The sequence below is a fragment of the Actinia tenebrosa genome, unplaced genomic scaffold, assembly GCF_029948245.1.
Source record: "Actinia tenebrosa isolate PJP-AT-01 unplaced genomic scaffold, QUT_ActTen_1.0 PGA_scaffold13__45_contigs__length_12533684, whole genome shotgun sequence".
Taxonomy (NCBI): domain Eukaryota; kingdom Metazoa; phylum Cnidaria; class Anthozoa; order Actiniaria; family Actiniidae; genus Actinia; species Actinia tenebrosa.
In genome coordinates, this window is record NW_028292573.1 from 3,251,255 (window position 1) to 3,277,224 (window position 25,970).

Here is a 25,970-nt window from a genome sequence, read left to right on the forward strand (position 1 = left end):
TTGAAATAGAGCTCTATGGATGCGCTTTATTTTCACTGGCGTTTATTTTTATTTTTCTTATATGAACTGTTGTATTGAATTTAAAAAATCCTTTTCTTTATATCTTTTCTTCACTTCTGCATCTTTTTTATATCTTATATATGCATTTATTTTCTTCTTAAAACCATCAATATATTTTCAACAACTCAGGTCATCAATACTTTATGATTCTATAGTCGATGCTTTTTTTCTGTCTTTCTTTATACTTTTACTTTCCTAAGCTTGCTTTAGATTAAAATATAAAAATATTTCTTTTTTAACCACAATTTTGGTTTCTCTACATGTTTTAATCTTCAACATTCTTCTTTTATTATTACCATATGGGACAATGCCCTCCCACATCATCTTCAAGACTATCAATCATCATCACCATTATCAGATTTAACTTCATCATTAAAATCATTATCATCATCATCTTTACAATCATCATCATCATCAATACGATAATCATCATCCTCAATACCAACATTATCATCACCACCATCATCATCATCATCATCAATATCATAATCATCATCATCATCTTCACCATCATCATCATCATCACCAGCACCATCATCATCAGCATTCTCATCATCATCATCATCGTCACCATCATCATCAGCATTCTCATCATCATCATCATCACGATCATCATGATCACGAACACCATCATCATCACGATCATCATCATCACGATCATCATCATCATCACGATCATCATCATCACGATCATCATCATCACGATCATCATCATCACAATAATCATCATCATCACGATCATCATCATCACGATCATCATCATCACGATCATCATCATCAATATTAACATTATCACGATCATCATCATCATCACGATCATCATCATCAATATCAACATTATCACGATCATCATCATCATCACGATCATCATCATCAATATCAAAATTATCATGATCATCATCATCATCACGATCATCATCATCACGATCATCATCATCACGATCATCATCATCACGATCATCATCATCACGATCATCATCATCACGATCATCATCATCATGATCATCATCATCATCATCATCATCATCATCATCATCATCATCATCATCATCATCACGATCATCATCATCACGATCATCATCATCACGATCATCATCATCACGATCATCATAATTATCACGATCATCATCATCATCACGATAATCATCATCATCACGATCATCATCATCAATATCAAAATTATAACGATCATCATCATCATCACGATCATCATCATCACGATCATCATCATCACGATCATCATAATTATCACGATCATCATCATCATCACGATCATCATCATCACCACGATCATCATCATCAATATCAAAATTATCACGATAGTCATCATCATCACGATCATCATCATCACGATCATCATCATCATCATCATCATCACGATCATCATCATCATCACGATCATCATCATCATCACGATCATCATCATCACGATAATCATCATCATCACGATCATCATCATCACGATCATCATCATCATCACGATCATCATCATCATCACGATCATCATCATCATCACGATCTTCATCATCATCACGATCATCATCATCACGATCATCCCACGATCATCATCATCAAGATCATCATTATCACGATCATCATCATCATCACGATCATCATCATCACGATCATCATCATCATCACGATCATCATCATCAATATCAACATTATCACGATCATCATCATCATCACGATCATCATCATCATCACGATCATCATCATCATCACGATCATCATCATCATCAACGATCATCATCATCATCACGATCATCATCATCAATATCAACATTATCACGATCATCATCATCATCACGATCATCATCATCACGATCATCATCATCATCACGATCATCATCATCATCACGATCATCATCATCATCACGATCATCATCATCATTATCAACATTATCACGATCATCATCATCAACACGATCATCATCATCACGATCATCATCATCATGATCATCATTATCAATATCAACATTATCACGATCATCATCATCATCACGATCATAATCATCATCACGATCATCATCATCATCACGATCATCATCATCATCACGATATCATCATCATCACGATCATCATCATCACGATCATCATTATCATTACGATCATCATCATCATCACGATCATCATCATCATCACGATCATCATCATCAACATCATACATGCATCACGATCATCATCATCATCACGATCATCATCATCATCATGATCATCATCATCACATCATCATCATCATGATCATCATCATCATCATCATCATCATCATCGATCATCATCATCATCACGATCATCATCATCATCACGATCATCATCATCATCACGATCATCATCATCACGATCATCATCATCATCACGATCATCATCATCATCACGATCATCATCATCACGATCATCATCATCATCACGATCATCTCATCATCACGATCATCATCATCCACGATCATCATCATCATCACGATCACATCATCATCACGATCATCATCATCACGATCATCATCATCACGATCATCATCATCATCACGATCATCATCATCACCTATCATCATCATCACGAATCATCATCATCACCATCATATCATCATCACGATCATCATCATCATGATCATCATCATCACATCATACGATCATCATCATCATCATCCATCACATCATCATCATCATCATAACCAGATCATCAAGTCAATCATCACAGATCATCATCATCATCACGATCATCATCAATCACGATCATCATCATCACAATCATCACATCATCACGATCATCATCATCACACGATCATCATCATCATCACGATCATCATCATCACCATCATCATCATCATCACGATCATCATCATCACGATCATCATCATCATCACGTATCATCATATCATCGATCACCATCATCACGATCATCATACATCATCATCATCATCACGTATCATCATCCACGATCCTCATCATCACGATCATCATCATCACCATCATCATCATCATCACGATCATCATCATCACGATCATCATCATCATCACATCATCATAATCACGATCAGCAACATCATCACATCATCATCATCATCACGTATCATCATCACGATCATCATCAGTCACGATCATCATCATCATCATCACTATCATCATATTATCACGATCATCATCATCATGATCAATCATCATCATCACGATCATCATCATCAATATCATCATCATCACGTTTATCATCATCACGATCACCATCATTACGATCCTCATCATCATCACGATCATCATCAAGCATCACGAATCATCATCATCCCAACCGATCTCATCATCACCATCATCACATCATCACGATCATCATCATCCATCACGGATCATATCATCATCACGATCATCATCATCACGATCATCATCATCACGATCATCATCATCAACCAGCATCATCATCCACCATCATCAATCATCATCACGATCAGCTTCATCACGATCATCATCTATCACGATCATCATCATCAACACGATCATCATCATCATCACGATCATCATCATCATCACGATCATCATAATCACGATCATCATCATCACGATCATCATCATGCCACATCTCATCATCATCACGATCATCAACGATCACGATCAATCATCTCACGAATCATCATCAATCATCACGATCATCATCAATCATCACGATCAATCATCATCATCATCACGATCATCATAATTATCACGGATCATCATCATCAAGATTCATCACCACGATCATCATCATCAATATCAAATTCACGATGTCATCATCATCATCACGATCATCATCATCATCACCATCATCATCATCATCACGATCATCATCATCCATCATCTATCATATCACGATCATCATCATCACGATCATCATCATCATCATGATCATCATCATCACGATCATCATCATCACGATCATCATCATCACGATCATCATCATCATCACGATCATCATCATCATCACGATCATCATCATCACGATCATCATCATCATCATCATCATCATCACATCATCATCATCATCACGATCATCATCATCATCACGATCATCATCATCACGATCATCATCATCACGATCATCATCATCACGATCATCATCATCATCATCACGATCATCATCATCACGATCATCATCATCATCACGATCATCATCATCACGATCATCATCATCATCACGATATCATCATCACGATCATCATCATCATCATCACGATCATCACATCATCATCATCACGATCATCATCATCATCATGATCATCATCATCATCATCATCATCATCATCATCATCACGATCATCATCATCATCACGATCATCATCATCATCATCACGATCATCATCATCATCATCATCACGATCATCATCATCATCATCATCAGCGATCATCATTCTATCATATAACATTATCACGATCATCATCATCATCACGATCATCATCATCACGATCATCATCATCATCACGATCATCATCATCATATCACGATCATCATCATCATCATCGATCATCATCGATCTCACATCATCAGCGATCCATCATCATCATCACGATCATCATCATCCAGATCATCATCATCATCACGATCATAGCATCATCACGATCACATCATCAGCACGATCATCATCATCAGATACATCATCAATCACGATCATCATCGATCACTTCATCATCATCACGATCATCATCATCTAACGATCATCATCATCAATCACCATTAATCACGATCATCAGCATCATCACGATCATCATCATCAAGAATCACATCATCACGATCATCGATCATCACGATTATACAGCGACATCATCATCATCACGATCATCATCATCACGATCTCATCATCATCACGATCATCAGCATCAGCACGATCATCATCATCATCATCGATCATCATCATCACGATCATCATCATCACGATCATCATCATCACGATTCATCATCAGACGATCACTCATCATACGATCCTCATCATGCATCCAGCATCATCATCAGCACGATCATCATCATCATCACGATCATCATCATCATCACGATCTCATCATCTCACATCATCATCATCATACGATCATCATCATCATCACGATCATCATCATCATCACGATCATCATCATCATCACGATCATCATCATCATCACGATCATCATCATCACGATCATCATCATCATCACGATCATCATCATCATCACGATCATCATCATCATCACGATCATCATCATCATCACGATCATCATCATCACGATCATCATCATCATCAACATCATCACGATCATCATCATCATCACGATCATCATCATCATCACGATCATCATCATCATCACGATCATCATCATCATCACGATCATCATCATCATCACGATCATCATCATCATCACGATCATCATCATCACGATCATCATCATCATCACGATCATCATCATCATCACGATCATCATCATCATCACGATCATCATCATCACGATCATCATCATCATCACGATCATCATCATCATCACGATCATCATCATCATCACGATCATCATCATCGATCTCATCATCACGATCATCATCATCATCACGATCATCATCATCACGATCATCATCATCATCACGATCATCATCATCATCACGATCATCATCATCATCACGATCATCATCATCATCATCATCATCATCATCATCATCACGATCATCATCATCATCATCATCATCACGATCATCATCATCACGATCATCATCATCATCACGATCATCATCATCATCACGATCATCATCATCATCACGATCATCATCATCACGATCATCATCATCAAGATCATCATCATGATCATCATCATCATCATCATCATCACGATCATCATCATCACGATCATCATCATCATCATCATCATCATCATCACGATCATCATCATCATCATCACGATCATCATCATCATCACGATCATCATCATCATCACGATCATCATCATCATCACGATCATCATCATCATCACGATCATCATCATCATCACGATCATCATCATCATCACGATCATCATCATCATCACGATCATCATCATCATCACGATCATCATCATCATCACGATCATCATCATCATCACGATCATCATCATCATCACGATCATCATCATCATCACGATCATCATCATCATCATCATCACGATCATCATCATCAATATCAACATTATCACGATCATCATCATCATCACGATCATCATCATCACGATCATCATCATCATCACGATCATCATCATCATCACGATCATCATCATCATCATCACGATCATCATCATCATCACGATCATCATCATCATCATCATCATCATCACGATCATCATCATCATCACGATCATCATCATCACGATCATCATCATCATCACGATCATCATCACGATCATCATCATCACGATCATCATCATCATCATCATCACGATCATCATCATCACGATCATCATCATCATCACGATCATCATCATCATCACGATCATCATCATCACGATCATCATCATCACGATCATCATCATCACGATCATCATCATCACGATCATCATCATCATCATCATCATCACGATCATCATCATCATCACGATCATCATCATCAACAATCATCATCATCATCACGATCATCATCATCATCATCACATCACGATCATCATCATCATCACGATCATCATCATCACGATCATCATCATCATGATCATCATCATCATCATCATCATCACGATCATCATCATCATCACGATCATCATCATCATCACGATCATCATCATCATCATCATCATCACGATCATCATCATCATCACGATCATCATCATCACGATCATCATCATCACGATCATCATCATCATCACGATCATCATCATCATCACGATCATCATCATCATCATCATCATCACGATCATCATCATCATCACGATCATCATCATCACGATCATCATCATCAATCATCATCATCAATCATCATCATCACGATCATCATCATCATCACGATCATCATCATCACGATCATCATCATCACGATCATCATCATCATCACGATCATCATCATCACGATCATCATCATCACGATCATCATCATCATCATCATCATCACGATCATCATCATCATCACGATCATCATCATCACGATCATCATCATCATCATCATCATCATCATCATCACGATCATCATCATCATCACGATCATCATCATCACGATCATCATCATCATCACGATCATCATCATCACGATCATCATCATCATCGATCATCATCATCATCACGATCATCATCATCATCACGATCATCATCATCACGATCATCATCATCATCACGATCATCATCATCATCACGATCATCATCATCATCACGATCATCATCATCACGATCATCATCATCACGATCATCATCATCATCACGATCATCATCATCATCACGATCATCATCATCACGATCATCATCATCATCACATCATCATCATCATCACGATCATCATCATCATCACGATCATCATCATCATCACGATCATCATCATCATCACGATCATCATCATCATCACGATCATCATCATCATCACGATCATCATCATCACGATCATCAAGATCACGATCATCATCAAGATCATCATCATCATCACGATCATCATCATCATCATCATCACATCATCATCATCATCATCATCATCATCATCACGATCATCATCATCATCACGATCATCATCATCATCACGATCATCATCATCACGATCATCATCATCATCACGATCATCATCATCATCACGATCATCATCATCACCACATCATCATCATCAACAAGATCATCATCATCATATCATCATCATCACGATCATCATCACGATCATCATCATCACGATCATCATCATCATCACGATCATCACGATCATCATCATCACGATCATCATCATCACGATCATCATCATCACCATCATCATCATCATCACGATCATCATCATCATCACGATCATCATCATCATCACGATCATCATCATCACGATCATCATCATCATCATCATCATCATCATCATCACGATCATCATCATCACGATCATCATCATCACGATCATCATCATCACGATCATCATCATCATCATCATATCACGATCATCATCATCATCATCATCATCATCATCATCATCACGTCATCATCATCATCACGATCATCATTCATCATCATCACGATCATCATCATCACGATCATCATCACATCATCACGATCATCATCATCATCACGATCATTATCATCATCATCACGATCATCATCATCACGATCATCATCATCATCATCATCACGATCATCATCATCACGATCATCATCATCACGATCATCATCATCACGATCATCATCATCACGATCATCATCATCACGATCATCATCATCATCACGATCATCATCATCATCACGATCATCATCATCACGATCATCATCATCATCACCATCATCATCATCACGATCATCATCATCATCATCATCATCATCATCACGATCATCATCATGACGATCATCATCATCACGATCATCATCATCACGATCATCATCATCATCATCATCATCATCATCACGATCATCATCATCATCATCACGATCATCATCATCACGATCATCATCATCACGATCATCATCATCATCACGATCATCATCATCAATATCATCATCATCACGATCATCATCATCATCACGATCATCATCATCACGATCATCATCATCATCATCATGATCATCATCATCATCATCATCATCATCATCATCATCATCACGATCATCATCATCACGATCATCATCATCACCATCATCATCATCATCACGATCATCATCATAACGATCATCATCATCCTCACGATCATCATCATCATCAAAGATCTACTCATCATCACGAGCAATCATGCATTATCACGATATCCATCATCATCAACGATCATCATCAATCATCACGATCATCATCTTCACGACATCATACCTCATCACGATCATCATCATCATCACCGATCATCATCATCACGATCCATCATAATCAAGATCATCATCAACACCATCATCATCATCACGATCATCATGCATCATCACGATTCATATCATCACGATCGATCATCATCACGAGCATCATCGCACGATCATCATCCATCAACGATCATCATCATCACGTCATCCATCATCCGCCATCATCATCACAATATCAATATTATCACGTATCATCATCATCATCACGATCATCATCATCAATTCACAATTATCACGATCATCATCATCATCACGATCATCATCATCATCACGCAATCATCATCAGTCATCCACGATCTTCATCATCATCACGATCATTATCATCACAGCATGATCATTATCATCACGATCATCATCATCATCACGAATCATCCATCATCACGATCATCACATCATCACGATCATCATCATCAATCTCAAATTATCACGATCATCATCTTCACGATCATCATCCTCATCACGATCATCATCATCAATATTAACATTATCACGATCATCATCATCATAACGATCATCATCATCACGATCATCATCATCATCACGATCATCATCATCATCATGATCATCATCATCATCACGATCATCATCATTATCACGATCATCATCATCATCACGATCATCATCATCATCACGATCATCATCATCACGATCATCATCATAACGATCATCAACATCAACACGATCATCATCATCACGATCATCATCATCATCAAGATCATCATCATCAAGATCATCATCATCACGATCATCATCGTCACGATCATCATCGTCACGATCATCATCATCACGATCATCATCATCATCACGATCATGATCATCAATATCAACATTATCACGATCATCATCATCATCACGATCATCATCATCAATATCAACATTATAACGATCATCATCATCATCACGATCATCATCATCATCACGATCATCATCATCATCACGATCATCATCATCATCACGATCATCATCATCACGATCATCATTATCATCAAGATCATCAGCATCATCACGATCATCATCATCACGATCATCATCATCACAATCGTCATCATCATCACCATCATCATCAATCATCACGATCATCATCATCACGATCATCATCATCATCACGATCATCATGATCACGATCATCATCATCACGATCATCATCATCACGATCATCATCATCATCACGATCATCATCATCACGATCATCATCATCACGATCATCATCATCACGATCATCATCATCACGATCATCATCATCATCACGATCATCATCATCACGATCATCAACATCAACACGATCATCATCATCACAATCATCATCATCATCACGATCATCATCATCACGATCATCATCATCACGATAATCAACATCACGATCATCATCATCACGATCATCATCATCACGATCATCATCATCACGATCATCATCATCAATATCAAAATTATCACGATCATCATCATCATCACGATCATCATCATCACGATCATCAACATCATCACGATCATCATCATCAATATCAACATTATCACGATCATCATCATCATCACGATCATCATCATCATCACGATAATCATCATCATCACGATCATCATAATCACGATCATCATCATCAATATCATTAACATCACGACCATCATCATCATTATCATAGTCAGCATCATTATCCACCTCATCATCATCATCATAACCATCATCATAATGAGGGCCGTAACTAGGGGAGAGAGAGCACAGGGGGCACGTGCACCCACCCCCCCCCCCCCCCCGCCCCACACCCACCACAAAAGCTTAAGTTCCACTTATCCATCTCTTTTTTCTTTTCTTTTTCTTTTCTTTTTTTTTTTTTTTTTTGGTTCTGCTTTCTTAATTGAAACGATCAATGGCCCGATTTTATTCGATGTGCACCCTCCCTGTGCAAGTTCTGGTTACGTCCCTGATCATTCTCGCTATCAATAGCAATAACCCTATCCGCAATAAATTTCACAATCAGGAAATCATCATCATCCACGTCATAATAACAATCATCATCCTCAATATTACAATTGACCACTTTCGAAAACTATATGCATATTTAAAGTATTTTCTATTCTTGGCTTTCACCCACGTGACACCGGTCTTGACAACGGTTGCTATCCGCCATCTTTGTGCCCCTCGATAGTAAACAAACAGACGCGACAGAGAGATATGTGTGAACTTTTCACTGAACATGGTGCATTGTATCGTAGTTGGTTGCGGTTCAAAGAGCGGTAAGAAAAAAGTTTCCTTTTCTTCAATACCTAAAGTGATATCGAATCAAGGCGAAGAGCACGAAGAGTTGACACGAGAGCGGAGAAGGCTTTGGATTTCGGCCATCAGTCGAGGCGATACTGACGCGAAGAGGGTTCTTGAAACCGAACGTGTTTGTGGTCTTCACTTTGTCTCTGGAAAGCCTGCAAAAGTCTGGGACAGATATAATATTGATTGGGTTCCAACTATTAACCTTGGCAAAAAGGAAAGTCAGGAAGAAGATCTGAAGGAAGCAGCGAAAGCTAAGACAGAACGAGCTGAAAGGGCAAGAGAGCGCAGGAAGCGAATCATAGAACATCAGCAACTTGGAGTCGAGAGGAAAAAGAAGGACTTGAATCAAACTGGGAATGCTGTCCAAGATATAGAGTTTTCTACCGAAACACAGAGTAATTCATGTTTTAATATTGAGCCTTCTTGCAGCAGTGCGAATGATGAGCGTGAAGAAATACTCGACAAGAGCACCCAGACACCCGTAGTGACTTTCAAGGACGAGTCAACACAGATGGACTTAGACTTAACTTATTGTGAAGGTTCACAGAACGCTGACACACAGACAGATGAATTTGAATACATGTTTTTAAAATCTGCATATCAAGCTCCGGACAGAGAATTCTTCGATACAGCTGATAAAGTTCGATTTTACACAGGACTACCTTCCTATGAAGTCCTGATGGTGGTGTTTGAGCATGTCGCGCCACATGTTCAACGGAAATCTACAGTTCTTAATAGATTTCAAGAATTTGTGCTGGTACTGATGAAGCTGAGACTAAACGTTCCCTTTCAAGACCTAGCGTATCGTTTCGTGGTGTCCCTGTCAAGTGTATCAAGAATATTTACCTCTTGGATATTGGCAATGGATTCTAGGTTGTCCTGCTTTATCCATTGGCCTGAAAGGGAACAGTTGTGGAAAACTATGCCAATGTGCTTTCAATATACATTTAGGCGCAAAGTAACTGTCATAATCGATTGCTTTGAAGTTTTTATTGAAAAACCAACAAATCTTATGGCCAGAGCTCAAACGTTCTCATCTTATAAGCACCACAACACCATAAAGATCCTTATTGGTATCACTCCCCAAGGTACAATTTGCTTTGTTTCTGAAGCTTGGGGTGGCCGCACCTCAGATAAATATTTAACTGAGAATTGTGGATTCTTAGATAAGTTGACCCCAGGGGATACAGTCATGGCTGATCGGGGATTTACCATCACAGAAAGTGTTGGTTTAAAGCATGGAAAACTGGTAATTCCAGCATTTACCAAAGGGAAAGCCCAGTTAGATCCCATTGACGTTGAACATTCAAGGAGGATAGCCAGTGTTAGGATACACGTCGAAAGAGTGATTGGTCTACTGCAGCGAAAATACACTATTCTGGAAGGAACACTGCCCACAAACTTTGTAAGCAGCAACCAGAATGGGTCACCTGAATTCCAGGTACCAATCGTTGACCGCATTTTGAGGGTTTGCTCTGCACTTGTTAATTTTTGTCCTTCCATAGTGCCATTTGAGTAGTACATTTTTCATAAAAAGCAGGGGTGGTAACAATGTTTAAAGTTTTTTCTATAATAACATTATACCAGGAGAAATCATTATTACATTGCGACAGGCACAAAACACAAAAAAATCACAATTACTATTTCACTAGAAATAAAGCAACAATTTTATTCACGTTCTTCAACAAGTCCAAATATGGAGGGGACAAACAATCTTAAAAATTAAATTTTGATATGAAAAAGGGCATGAAGGAAAAAGAAAGTGAAAATAACTCTTTACCTATGGCCTAATTTTTCATCTGAGATTATGTGCTAAGAAGATAACTGTGGCTAACACATGAATACTGATTTTGATTCAACTAACAATTTTTTAGCCAGAGAGAAATTGAAAAATATTATGCCAAAGGTAAACAGAGGTCTAATAATATTCAATAGCAACTGAAATGTTTATTAATTAATTTTATTGCTAGAAATATTGCTCTATGCATATGACTCATTGTCATGTTACTGTTTCTTCCCTGATACACCATTTCCCTGAACATGGGTTCCTGCTTATTTTAATATTGTCACTAGATTTCATAATAAGAGATGTAGATTGAATCTCGAAAGAAAAGATTTTAATATGTTGGTGTATTTCTCAAAGCAGAATTAATCTGTTTTGACTGAGCCTAAAGTAAGAAGCTGATAATGCTGGACAGTTCAGACACAAACATTTTTACATTTTATTCACTGAGTTCCAATGAAAAGATGTCTGATTTAAATCGCTTAAATGAAGTATTTATTTTGATTATCAGCTTTTTGCTTTTGGTTATTTATTAAAAATTATTTATTATAATATTTATGTCATATTACTGACTATTACTTATCACTAATAATTTTCTTTGCTAAAGAATGAATTAAAAAGTTGGAAACATGCTTATTTGTCCACCTTTAAGGGAAGCTAATAAATGGGGACGCATTTTAGCAACATCAAAAGTTACATGACTGGGGTTAGTACCAAAAGCCAAACACGTAGCAAAAGCAACTGAAAAAAACTCCGCAGTCGCTACCATTACTTTGTTGCTGAACTGGTACAAATTCTAAATTAACTAGTCTTCCACCGATTAAGTCATTTGCTTGCTCCTCTATTTCCTGGCTAATTGCATGATGGTAGAGACTATCATAAAGATTTACAACACCAGGTAAGCATCCTATATTGCTAATACATACCCAGTGATCAGTCCCTGTATGCAAAATCTGAATAAATTCTCCCGAAACTACATCAAAGTTCCTTACTCTTCCTAGGGTTGGGCGCTGAAATCCCTCAATTGACTGGTTTACATTCTGCAATAATACTTGGGTAGCTTGAATTATATCACCATTAAGCCATCCAGCAGGATCACTGATGAGGTCATAATCAGCATTGTTTAGTGTTGCAAGGGCACTATACTTGTCAACAACACCGGTTGTAACCTGTGTGATTTCAATATCATCTTCACTGTCACTATTACAATCATCTGTTTGTGATTCTGAAGTTTCTGGTGATGGTGAATTGCTTGGCTTGGCAGAGGTTGTCTTTGAAGAAGTAGAAGTGGTAGGTGTGGATGATTTGTTTTCTTTAGCTTTACAGGCACCACACACCCACGTTGACTGGTGATTCTTTGGCATTCTTTTCAATCCCAAACAGCTAAGATGAAAAAAATGACCATTTGTACAGTTGGCATTGTGGCACTCGACCAGTTTATCACTTATGAGTGCCTTTGCATTACAAACACAGATAGCATTGCATTGCATTGCAGCTTGGTTGACAGTAGATGGTTTCGGCTTGGCTTTTGAAGCCCCAATTCCTCTCTTAAACTGTGGCAGCCTGCTGCAGTGAGGACAATACCATCTTTTAGGTATGGACTTCCCACCTACAGCCAAACATTCTATGTGAAATTGGCCATAAGGACAGTCAGCATTACTGCAGGAGACCATCTCATCACTGCACTGTCCTCTACAAAAGCAGACTGCTTGATCACCTGGAACTTTAATGATAACATTGCACTTTCTTGTGTACCACCGTCCCAAGATCTCAGGGAGTATGCCAATCCTCCAAAATGCTTCAAGCTTTTTCACGACAGTTTTGAAGTGGTGGGGGTCTGGGTAAATTCTCTCACACACAATGTGTGCATTTCCATCTGAATCCACAGCACAAACAACAAAGTCAGCATATTTTCTTTCTGGCAGAGTAAACAACTGTTGTTGAACCTGTAAGTAATAATTGTGGCTCTTCTTTAGCTTCATTAGGCCATTTACCACCTCAAGACAAGAGTTTTTTTGTAGAACATACTGCTTAAAGTCACAGTTGGGGATGGAAATGGGACATTTCACCTCTCCACATCCCAATCCGCAGCAATTGCAAGAAACTAAAAAGTCTGGGGTTGCATGGATGAAAGGAAATTCCCTGTTGATGAACAAACCATATCTCTTAAGTTCAAAGTTAATATGCTTTGTTTTCATTAAGCTTTCATATGCATTAATGGCATACTGTTCGTACTTGATGCCATGTCGAATGGCCTTGTTATCCAGCTTGTACAAGTGGGGGTAGCAGATAGATTGGATCAGTGACTGGGAGGGCTGAGCTAGGTTGGTGTTGTAGGCAGCACCACATACAGAGGCTCCAATTCTGCCAGCACGATGTCTAAAAAAACCTGGGCCCTTAGCTTGATCTCTTGTGTCTTGCTCAACCGCTTTTATCTCCTCGTCTGAAATGTTCAGCTTGACATCTAAGCACTTTCGCAACAGTTCTAGATAATCTAGATCTAAATTACAAGGCTCGTAAAGATCACATAAAACTGGAACATTCCGACTTTTGGAAATGAAATGGTCAGCGAAGGGGTCGATTAAACTTAACAAAGCAGCTTTTGTTTGGCAGTTGTAGAGTTTTGTGTAAAATTCCTCCTTTTCCGCTGCTGAAACTTGGGCTGAAGGGTTCGGGTCTCGTCCAGGTCCAGCTTGATTTTTACGAGACTGTCCTAAATTTTCATCATTCAATTTATCAATGTTACTGTCTAGAATCTCTTTGAGTTTTTTCGCAGAAGAGAAATCTATGTCCTTGGCCCTTGCGTAAGATACTTGGTTGACATACGTGGGAAGAAGCCACGTGCACTTAACTTGGGTACAGGCTAATTTCCCGTTGATTCTTGTCCAACATTCGATGTAAAATAAGACGCTGGCAACATGCGAACAAGATTCTGCTAGGCCTGCTTTACAACCCAAACAATGAGCAGAAAAAATCGTGCCATCCTTGCCGGCAATGATCCAAATATCGGCCAGAGGGTCATTCATGCGTTGGGAATGGCGAACTTTCGCCACGACCACATGCTTGCTTGAGATAATTCGTCCTCTTACTGAAGCCACAAATCCAGACACCACTTGATTATATGCTTCCAAACTCTTGTAATTTTTAAACTGATCGTTCGTATAATAGCTCGTCTGCAAAACCAAGTAACTAAACAAATCTGACTGCTCTATTGGAGGCAAACATTCAGGATCAAACTGCTCACTTGGTATGGTGACTGGATCAACGCCTACTGCCTCGATCTTCTTCAAATAACGTTCCTTTACATGACTTTCAAGACCTGATCCATATTTCGAGAGCACTGGCACAGCCATTTTCCAAAGTTTTGAGACGTCATTTGTCTCTGAAGCGAGCTAAAACTCTAAACACTATAAAAATGGCCTACTATTATCACAACATTTCACACTCGGAGGGGCACAAAGATGGCGGACGCCCATATTTGGATAGGTCGAAATAGGTCAGTGACGTCACGTGAAAGCCAAGAATATTAGTTTATTTTAGAACATTTTAAGAAAAAAAGAATAAGTTATAGCCCTTAACCGATTTTGGACCATTTGGACCATTTTCACACCTTTTGAAGCTATACATATTATTTATGAAGAATGAAAATTAGGTCATTTTTGGGTTTTTTTCTGGAAAATAGCATTAGCTATAGCCCATGGTTTTGACCAATTTTGGACCATTTTCACACCTTTTAAAAAAATATGCATTATTTATAAAGGATGAAGAATAGGTCATTTTTGGCCATTTTCGGGCAAAAAGCATGGGCTATAGCCTATGGTTTTGACCGATTTTGGACCATTTTCACATCTTTTGAAACTATACATATTATTTAAGAAGGATGAAAAATAGGTCATTTTTGGCTATTTTCGGGCTAAAAGCATGGGCTATAGCCCATGGTTTTGACCGATTTTGGACCATTTTCACACCTTTTGAAACTATACATATTATTTATGAAGGATGAAAAATAGGTCATTTTTGGCCATTTTCGGGCAAAAAGCATAGGCTATAGCCCTTGGATTTGACCGATTTTCGACCATTTTCACACCTTTTACAACTATACATATTATATATGAAGGATGAAAAATAGGTCATTTTTGGCCATTTTCGTCCAAAAAGCATGGGCTATAATCCATGGTTTTTACCGATTTTAAACCATTTTCACACCGTTTAAAAAAATATGCATTATTTATGAAGAATGAAAAATAGGTCATTTTTAGCCATTTTCGGGCAAAAAGGATGGGCTATAGTCCATGGTTTTCACCGATTTTAAACCATTTTCACACCTTTTAAAAAAATATGCATTATTTATGAAGGATGAAAAATAGGTCATTTTTAGCCGTTTTCGGGCAAAAAGCATGTGCTATAGCCCATGATTTTAACCGATTTTAGACCATTTTCACACCTTTTAAAAAAATATGCATTATTTATGAAGGTTGAAAAATAGGTCAATTTTGGCCAATTTCGGGAAAAAAGCTTGGGCTATAGCCCATGGTTTGACCGATTTTGGACCATTTTCACACTTTTTGAAACTATACATATTATCTTTGAAGGATGAAAAATAGGTCATTTTTGGCCATTTTTGGGCAAAAAGCATGGGCCATAGCCCATGGATTTGACCGATTTTGGACCATTTTCACACCTTTTGAAACTATACATATTATCTTTGAAGGATGAAAAATAGGTCATTTTTGGCCATTTTTGGGCAAAAAGCATGGGCCATAGCCCATGGATTTGACCGATTTTGGACGATTTTCACACCTTTTAAAAAAATATGCATTATTTATGAAGGATGAAGAATAGGTCATTTTTGGCTAATTTCGGCCAAAAAGCATGGGCTATAGCCCATGATTTTAACCGATTTTAGACCATTTTCACACCTTTTAAAAAAGATGCATTATATATGAAGGTTGAAAAATAGGTCAATTTTGGCCAATTTCGGGAAAAAAGCTTGGGCTATAGCCCATGGTTTGACCGATTTTGGACCATTTTCACACTTTTTGAAACTATACATATTATCTTTGAAGGATGAAAAATAGGTCATTTTTGGCCATTTTTGGGCAAAAAGCATGGGCCATAGCCCATGGATTTGACCGATTTTGGACCATTTTCACACCTTTTGAAACTATACATATTATCTTTGAAGGATGAAAAATAGGTCATTTTTGGCCATTTTTGGGCAAAAAGCATGGGCCATAGCCCATGGATTTGACCGATTTTGGACGATTTTCACGCCTTTTAAAAAATATGCATTATTTATGAAGGATGAAGAATAGGTCATTTTTGGCTAATTTCGGCCAAAAAGCATGGGCTATAGCCCATGGTTTTAACCGATTTTGTATCTTTTTCACACCTTTTAAAAAAATATGCATTATTTGCGAAGGATGAAAAATAGGTCATGCTTGGCTATTTTCGGGAAAAAAGCATAGTCTTCAGCCCATGGTTTCAACCCATTTTGGACCATTTTCACACCTTTTGAAACTATACATATTATTTTTGAAGGATGAAAAATAGGTCATTTTTGGCCATTTTCGGGCAAAAAGCATAGGCTATAGCCCATGGATTTGACCGATTTTAGACCATTTTCACACCTTTTACAACTATACATATTATTTATGAAGTATGAAAAATAGGTCATTTTTGGCCATTTTCGGGCAAAAACCATGGGCTATAGCCCATAGTTTGACCGATTTTGTACAATTTTTACACCTTTTGAAACTATACATATTATCTATGAAGGATGAAAAATAGGTCATTTTTGTCCAATTTTGGGCAAAAAGCATGGGCTATAGCCCATGGTTTTGACCGATTTTGGACCATTTTCACACCTTTTAAAAAAATATACATTATTTATGAAGGATGAATAATAGGTCATTTTTGGCTAATTTCGGCCACAAAGCATGGGCTATAGCCCATGGTTTTAACCGATGTTAGACCATTTTCACACCTTTTAAAAAAATATGCATTATTTACGAAGGATGAAGAATAGGTCATTTTTGGCCAATTTCGGGCGAAAAGCTTGGGCTATAGCCCATGGTTTGATCGATTTTGGACCATTTTCACACCTTTTGAAACTATACATATTATCTTTGAAGGATTAAAAATAGGTCATTTTTGGCCATTTTTGGGCAAAAAGCATGGGCCATAGCCTATGGATTTGACCGATTTTGGACCATTTTCACACCTTTTAAAAAATATGCATTATTTATGAAGGATGAAGAATAGGTCATTTTTGGCTAATTTCGGCCAAAAAGCATGGGCTATAGCCCATGGTTTTAACCGATTTTAGACCATTTTTACACCTTTTAAAAAAATATGCATTATTTATGAAGGATGAAGAATAGGTCATTTTTGGCTAATTTCGGCCAAAAAGCATGGGCTATAGCCCATGGTTTTAACCGATTATAGACCATTTTCACACCTTTTAAAAAAATATGCATTATTTATGAAGGTTGAAAAATAGGTCATTTTTGGCCAATTTCGGGCAAAAAGCATGGGCCATAGCCCATGGATTTGACCGATTTTGGACGATTTTCACACCTTTTAAAAAAATATGCATTATTTATGAAGGATGAAGAATAGGTCATTTTTGGCTAATTTCGGCCAAAAAGCATGGGCTATAGCCCATGATTTTAACCGATTTTAGACCATTTTCACACCTTTTAAAAAAAGATGCATTATATATGAAGGTTGAAAAATAGGTCAATTTTGGCCAATTTCGGGAAAAAAGCTTGGGCTATAGCCCATGGTTTGACCGATTTTGGACCATTTTCACACTTTTTGAAACTATACATATTATCTTTGAAGGATGAAAAATAGGTCATTTTTGGCCATTTTTGGGCAAAAAGCATGGGCCATAGCCCATGGATTTGACCGATTTTGGACCATTTTCACACCTTTTGAAACTATACATATTATCTTTGAAGGATGAAAAATAGGTCATTTTTGGCCATTTTTGGGCAAAAAGCATGGGCCATAGCCCATGGATTTGACCGATTTTGGACGATTTTCACACCTTTTAAAAAAATATGCATTATTTATGAAGGATGAAGAATAGGTCATTTTTGGCTAATTTCGGCCAAAAAGCATGGGCTATAGCCCATGATTTTAACCGATTTTAGACCATTTTCACACCTTTTAAAAAAAGATGCATTATATATGAAGGTTGAAAAATAGGTCAATTTTGGCCAATTTCGGGAAAAAAGCTTGGGCTATAGCCCATGGTTTGACCGATTTTGGACCATTTTCACACTTTTTGAAACTATACATATTATCTTTGAAGGATGAAAAATAGGTCATTTTTGGCCATTTTTGGGCAAAAAGCATGGGCCATAGCCCATGGATTTGACCGATTTTGGACCATTTTCACACCTTTTGAAACTATACATATTATCTTTGAAGGATGAAAAATAGGTCATTTTTGGCCATTTTTGGGCAAAAAGCATGGGCCATAGCCCATGGATTTGACCGATTTTGGACGATTTTCACGCCTTTTAAAAAAATATGCATTATTTATGAAGGATGAAGAATAGGTCATTTTTGGCTAATTTCGGCCAAAAAGCATGGGCTATAGCCCATGGTTTTAACCGATTTTGTATCTTTTTCACACCTTTTAAAAAAATATGCATTATTTGCGAAGGATGAAAAATAGGTCATGCTTGGCTATTTTCGGGAAAAAAGCATAGTCTTCAGCCCATGGTTTCAACCCATTTTGGACCATTTTCACACCTTTTGAAACTATACATATTATTTTTGAAGGATGAAAAATAGGTCATTTTTGGCCATTTCCGGGCAAAAAGCATAGGCTATAGCCCATGGATTTGACCGATTTTCGACCATTTTCACACCTTTTACAACTATACATATTATTTATGAAGTATGAAAAATAGGTCATTTTTGGCCATTTTCGGGCAAAAACCATGGGCTATAGCCCATAGTTTGACCGATTTTGTACAATTTTTACACCTTTTGAAACTATACATATTATCTATGAAGGATGAAAAATAGGTCATTTTTGTCCAATTTTGGGCAAAAAGCATGGGCCATAGCCCATGGATTTGACCGATTTTGGACGATTTTCACACCTTTTAAAAAAATATGCATTATTTATGAAGGATGAAGAATAGGTCATTTTTGGCTAATTTCGGCCAAAAAGCATGGGCTATAGCCCATGATTTTAACCGATTTTAGACCATTTTCACACCTTTTAAAAAAAGATGCATTATATATGAAGGTTGAAAAATAGGTCAATTTTGGCCAATTTCGGGAAAAAAGCTTGGGCTATAGCCCATGGTTTGACCGATTTTGGACCATTTTCACACTTTTTGAAACTATACATATTATCTTTGAAGGATGAAAAATAGGTCATTTTTGGCCATTTTTGGGCAAAAAGCATGGGCCATAGCCCATGGATTTGACCGATTTTGGACCATTTTCACACCTTTTGAAACTATACATATTATATTTGAAGGATGAAAAATAGGTCATTTTTGGCCATTTTTGGGCAAAAAGCATGGGCCATAGCCCATGGATTTGACCGATTTTGGACGATTTTCACGCCTTTTAAAAAAATATGCATTATTTATGAAGGATGAAGAATAGGTCATTTTTGGCTAATTTCGGCCAAAAAGCATGGGCTATAGCCCATGGTTTTAACCGATTTTGTATCTTTTTCACACCTTTTAAAAAAATATGCATTATTTGCGAAGGATGAAAAATAGGTCATGCTTGGCTATTTTCGGGAAAAAAGCATAGTCTTCAGCCCATGGTTTCAACCGATTTTGGACCATTTTCACACCTTTTGAAACTATACATATTATTTTTGAAGGATGAAAAATAGGTCATTTTTGGCCATTTTCGGGCAAAAAGCATAGGCTATAGCCCATGGATTTGACCGATTTTCGACCATTTTCACACCTTTTACAACTATACATATTATTTATGAAGTATGAAAAATAGGTCATTTTTGGCCATTTTCGGGCAAAAACCATGGGCTATAGCCCATAGTTTGACCGATTTTGTACAATTTTTACACCTTTTGAAACTATACATATTATCTATGAAGGATGAAAAATAGGTCATTTTTGTCCAATTTTGGGCAAAAAGCATGGGCTATAGCCCATGGTTTTGACCGATTTTGGACCATTTTCACACCTTTTAAAAAAATATACATTATTTATGAAGGATGAAGAATAGGTCATTTTTGGCTAATTTCGGCCACAAAGCATGGGCTATAGCCCATGGTTTTAACCGATGTTAGACCATTTTCACACCTTTTAAAAAAATATGCATTATTTACGAAGGATGAAGAATAGGTCATTTTTGGCCAATTTCGGGCGAAAAGCTTGGGCTATAGCCCATGGTTTGATCGATTTTGGACCATTTTCACACCTTTTGAAACTATACATATTATCTTTGAAGGATTAAAAATAGGTCATTTTTGGCCATTTTTGGGCAAAAAGCATGGGCCATAGCCTATGGATTTGACCGATTTTGGACCATTTTCACACCTTTTAAAAAAATATGCATTATTTATGAAGGATGAAGAATAGGTCATTTTTGGCTAATTTCGGCCAAAAAGCATGGGCTATAGCCCATGGTTTTAACCGATTTTAGACCATTTTTACACCTTTTAAAAAAATATGCATTATTTATGAAGGATGAAGAATAGGTCATTTTTGGCTAATTTCGGCCAAAAAGCATGGGCTATAGCCCATGGTTTTAACCGATTATAGACCATTTTCACACCTTTTAAAAAAATATGCATTATTTATGAAGGATGAAGAATAGGTCATTTTTGGCCAATTTCGGGCAAACAGCTTGGGCTATAGCCCATGGTTTGACCGATTTTGGACCATTTTCACACTTTTTGAAACTATACATATTATCTTTGAAGGATGAAAAATAGATCATTTTTGGCCATTTTTGGGCAAAAAGCATGGGCCATAGCCCATGGATTTGACCGATTTTGGACCATTTTCACACCTTTTGAAACTATACATATTATTTTTGAAGGATGAAAAATAGGTCATTTTTGGCCATTTTCGGGCAAAAAGCATAGGCTATAGCCCATGGATTTGACCGATTTTCGACCATTTTCACACCTTTTACAACTATACATATTATTTATGAAGTATGAAAAATAGGTCATTGTTGGCCATTTTCGGGCAAAAACCATGGGCTATAGCCCATAGTTTGACCGATTTTGTACAATTTTTACACCTTTTGAAACTATACATATTATCTATGAAGGATGAAAAATAGGTCATTTTTGGCCAATTTTGGGCAAAAAGCATGGGCTATAGCCCATGGTTTTGACCGATTTTGTACCATTTTCACACCTTTTAAAAAAATATGCATTATTTATGAAGGATGAAGAATAGGTCATTTTTGGCTAATTTTGGCCGCAAAGCATGGGCTATAGCCCATGGTTTTAACCGATAGTAGACCATTTTCACACAACTTAAAAAAATATGCATTATTTACGAAGGATGAAGAATAGGTCATTTTTGGCCAATTTCGGGCAAGAAGCTTGGGCTGTAGCCCATGGTTTGATCGATTTTGGACCATTTTCACACCTTTTGAAACTATACATATTATCTTTGAAGGATTAAAAATAGGTCATTTTTGGCCATTTTTGGGCAAAAAGCATGGGCCATAGCCCATGGATTTGACCGATTTTGGACCATTTTCACACCTTTTAAAAAAATATGCATTATTTATGAAGAATGAAGAATAGGTCATTTTTGGCTAATTTTGGGCAAAAAGCATGGCCTATAGCCCATGGATTTGACCGATTTTGGACCATTTTCACACCTTTTGAAACTATACATATTATTTTTGAAGGATGAAAAATAGGTCATTTTTGGCCATTTTCGGGCAAAAAGCATAGGCTATAGCCCATGGATTTGACCCATTTTCGACCATTTTCACACCTTTTACAACTATACATATTATTTATGAAGTATGAAAAATAGGTCATTGTTGGCCATTTTCGGGCAAAAACCATGGGCTATAGCCCATAGTTTGACCGATTTTGTAAAATTTTTACACCTTTTGAAACTATACATATTATCTATGAAGGATGAAAAATAGGTCATTTTTGGCCAATTTTGGGCAAAAAGCATGGGCTATAGCCCATGGTTTTGACCGATTTTGTACCATTTTCACACCTTTTAAAAAAATATGCATTATTTATGAAGGATGAAGAATAGGTCATTTTTGGCTAATTTTGGCCGCAAAGCATGGGCTATAGCCCATGGTTTTAACCGATGTTAGACCATTTTCACACAACTTAAAAAAATATGCATTATTTACGAAGGATGAAGAATAGGTCATTTTTGGCCAAATTCGGGCAAAAAGCTTGGGCTATAGCCCATGGTTTGATCGATTTTGGACCATTTTCACACCTTTTGAAACTATACATATTATCTTTGAAGGATTAAAAATAGGTCATTTTTGGCCATTTTTGGGCAAAAAGCATGGGCCATAGCCCATGGATTTGACCGATTTTGGACCATTTTCACACCTTTTAAAAAAATATGCATTATTTATGAAGAATGAAGAATAGGTCATTTTTGGCTAATTTTGGGCAAAAAGCATGGGCTATAGCCCATGGTTTTAACCGATTTTAGACCATTTTCACACCTTTTAAAAAAATATGCATTATTTATAAAGGATGAAGAATAGGTCATTTTTGGCCAATTTCGGGCAAAAAGCTTCGGCTATAGCCCATGGTTTGACCGATTTTGGACCATTTTCACACTTTTTGAAACTATACATATTATCTTTGAAGGATGAAAAATAGGTCATTTTTGGCCATTTTTGGGCAAGGAGCATGGGCCATAGCCCATGGATTTGACCGATTTTGGACCATTTTCACACCTTTTGAAACTATAGATATTATTTTTGAAGGATGAAAAATAGGTCATTTTTGGCCATTTTCGGGCAAAAAGCATAGGCTATAGCCCATGGATTTGACCGATTTTCGACCATTTTCACACCTTTTACAACTATACATATTAGTTATGAAGAATGAAAAATAGGTCATTTTTGGCCATTTTCGGCCAAAAAGCATGGGCTATAATCCATGGTTTTAACCGATTTTAAACCATTTTCACACCGTTTAAAAAAATAGGCATTATATATGAAGGATGAAAAATAGGTCATTTTTGGCCATTTTCGGCCAAAAAGCATAGGCTATAGCCCATGGTTTTAACCGATTTTAGACCATTTTCACACCTTTTAAAAAAAGATGCATTATTTATGAAGGTTGAAAAATAGGTCAATTTTGGCCAATTTCGGGAAAAAAGCTTGGGCTATAGCCCATGGGTTTACCGATTTTGGACCATTTTCACGCCTTTTGAAACTATACATATTATCTTTGAAGGATGAAAAATAGATCATTTTTGGCCATTTTTGGGCAAAAAGCATGGGCTATAGCCCATGGTTTTAACCGATTTTAGACCATTTTCACACCTTTTAAAAAAATATGCATTATTTATGAAGGATGAAAAATAGATCAATTTTGGCCAATTGCGGGAAAAAAGCTTGGGCTATAGCCCATGGTTTTACCGATTTTGGACCATTTTCACGCCTTTTGAAACTATACATATTATCTTTGAAGGATGAAAAATAGGTCATTTTTGGCCATTTTTGGGCAAAAAGCATGGGCCATAGCCCATGGATTTGACCGATTTTGGACCATTTTCACACCTTTTGAAACTATACATATTATTTTCGAAGGATGAAAAATAGGTCATTTTTGGCCATTTCCGGGCAAAAAGCATAGGCTATAGCCCATGGATTTGACCGATTTTCGACCATTTTCACACCTTTTAAAAAAATATGCATTATTTCTGAAGGATGAACAATTCTTG

The 25,970-nt window shown here is 37.0% G+C and overlaps 1 protein-coding gene and 1 pseudogene across 1 annotated transcript; one reads left to right on the plus strand and one right to left on the minus strand.

Annotated features, from left to right (window-relative positions):
* Positions 1–11,082: 11,082 nt before the first annotated feature.
* LOC148911621 (uncharacterized) lies at positions 11,083–13,685 on the plus strand. The gene has a single exon (XM_089028874.1). The coding sequence runs from the start codon at positions 11,200–11,202 to the stop codon at positions 12,787–12,789; it is 1,590 nt and encodes a 529-aa protein (XP_088885000.1). The 5' UTR covers positions 11,083–11,199; the 3' UTR covers positions 12,790–13,685.
* Positions 12,920–16,563, minus strand: LOC148911622 (uncharacterized; annotated as a pseudogene).
* Between the last annotated feature and the right edge of the window lie 9,407 nt (positions 16,564–25,970).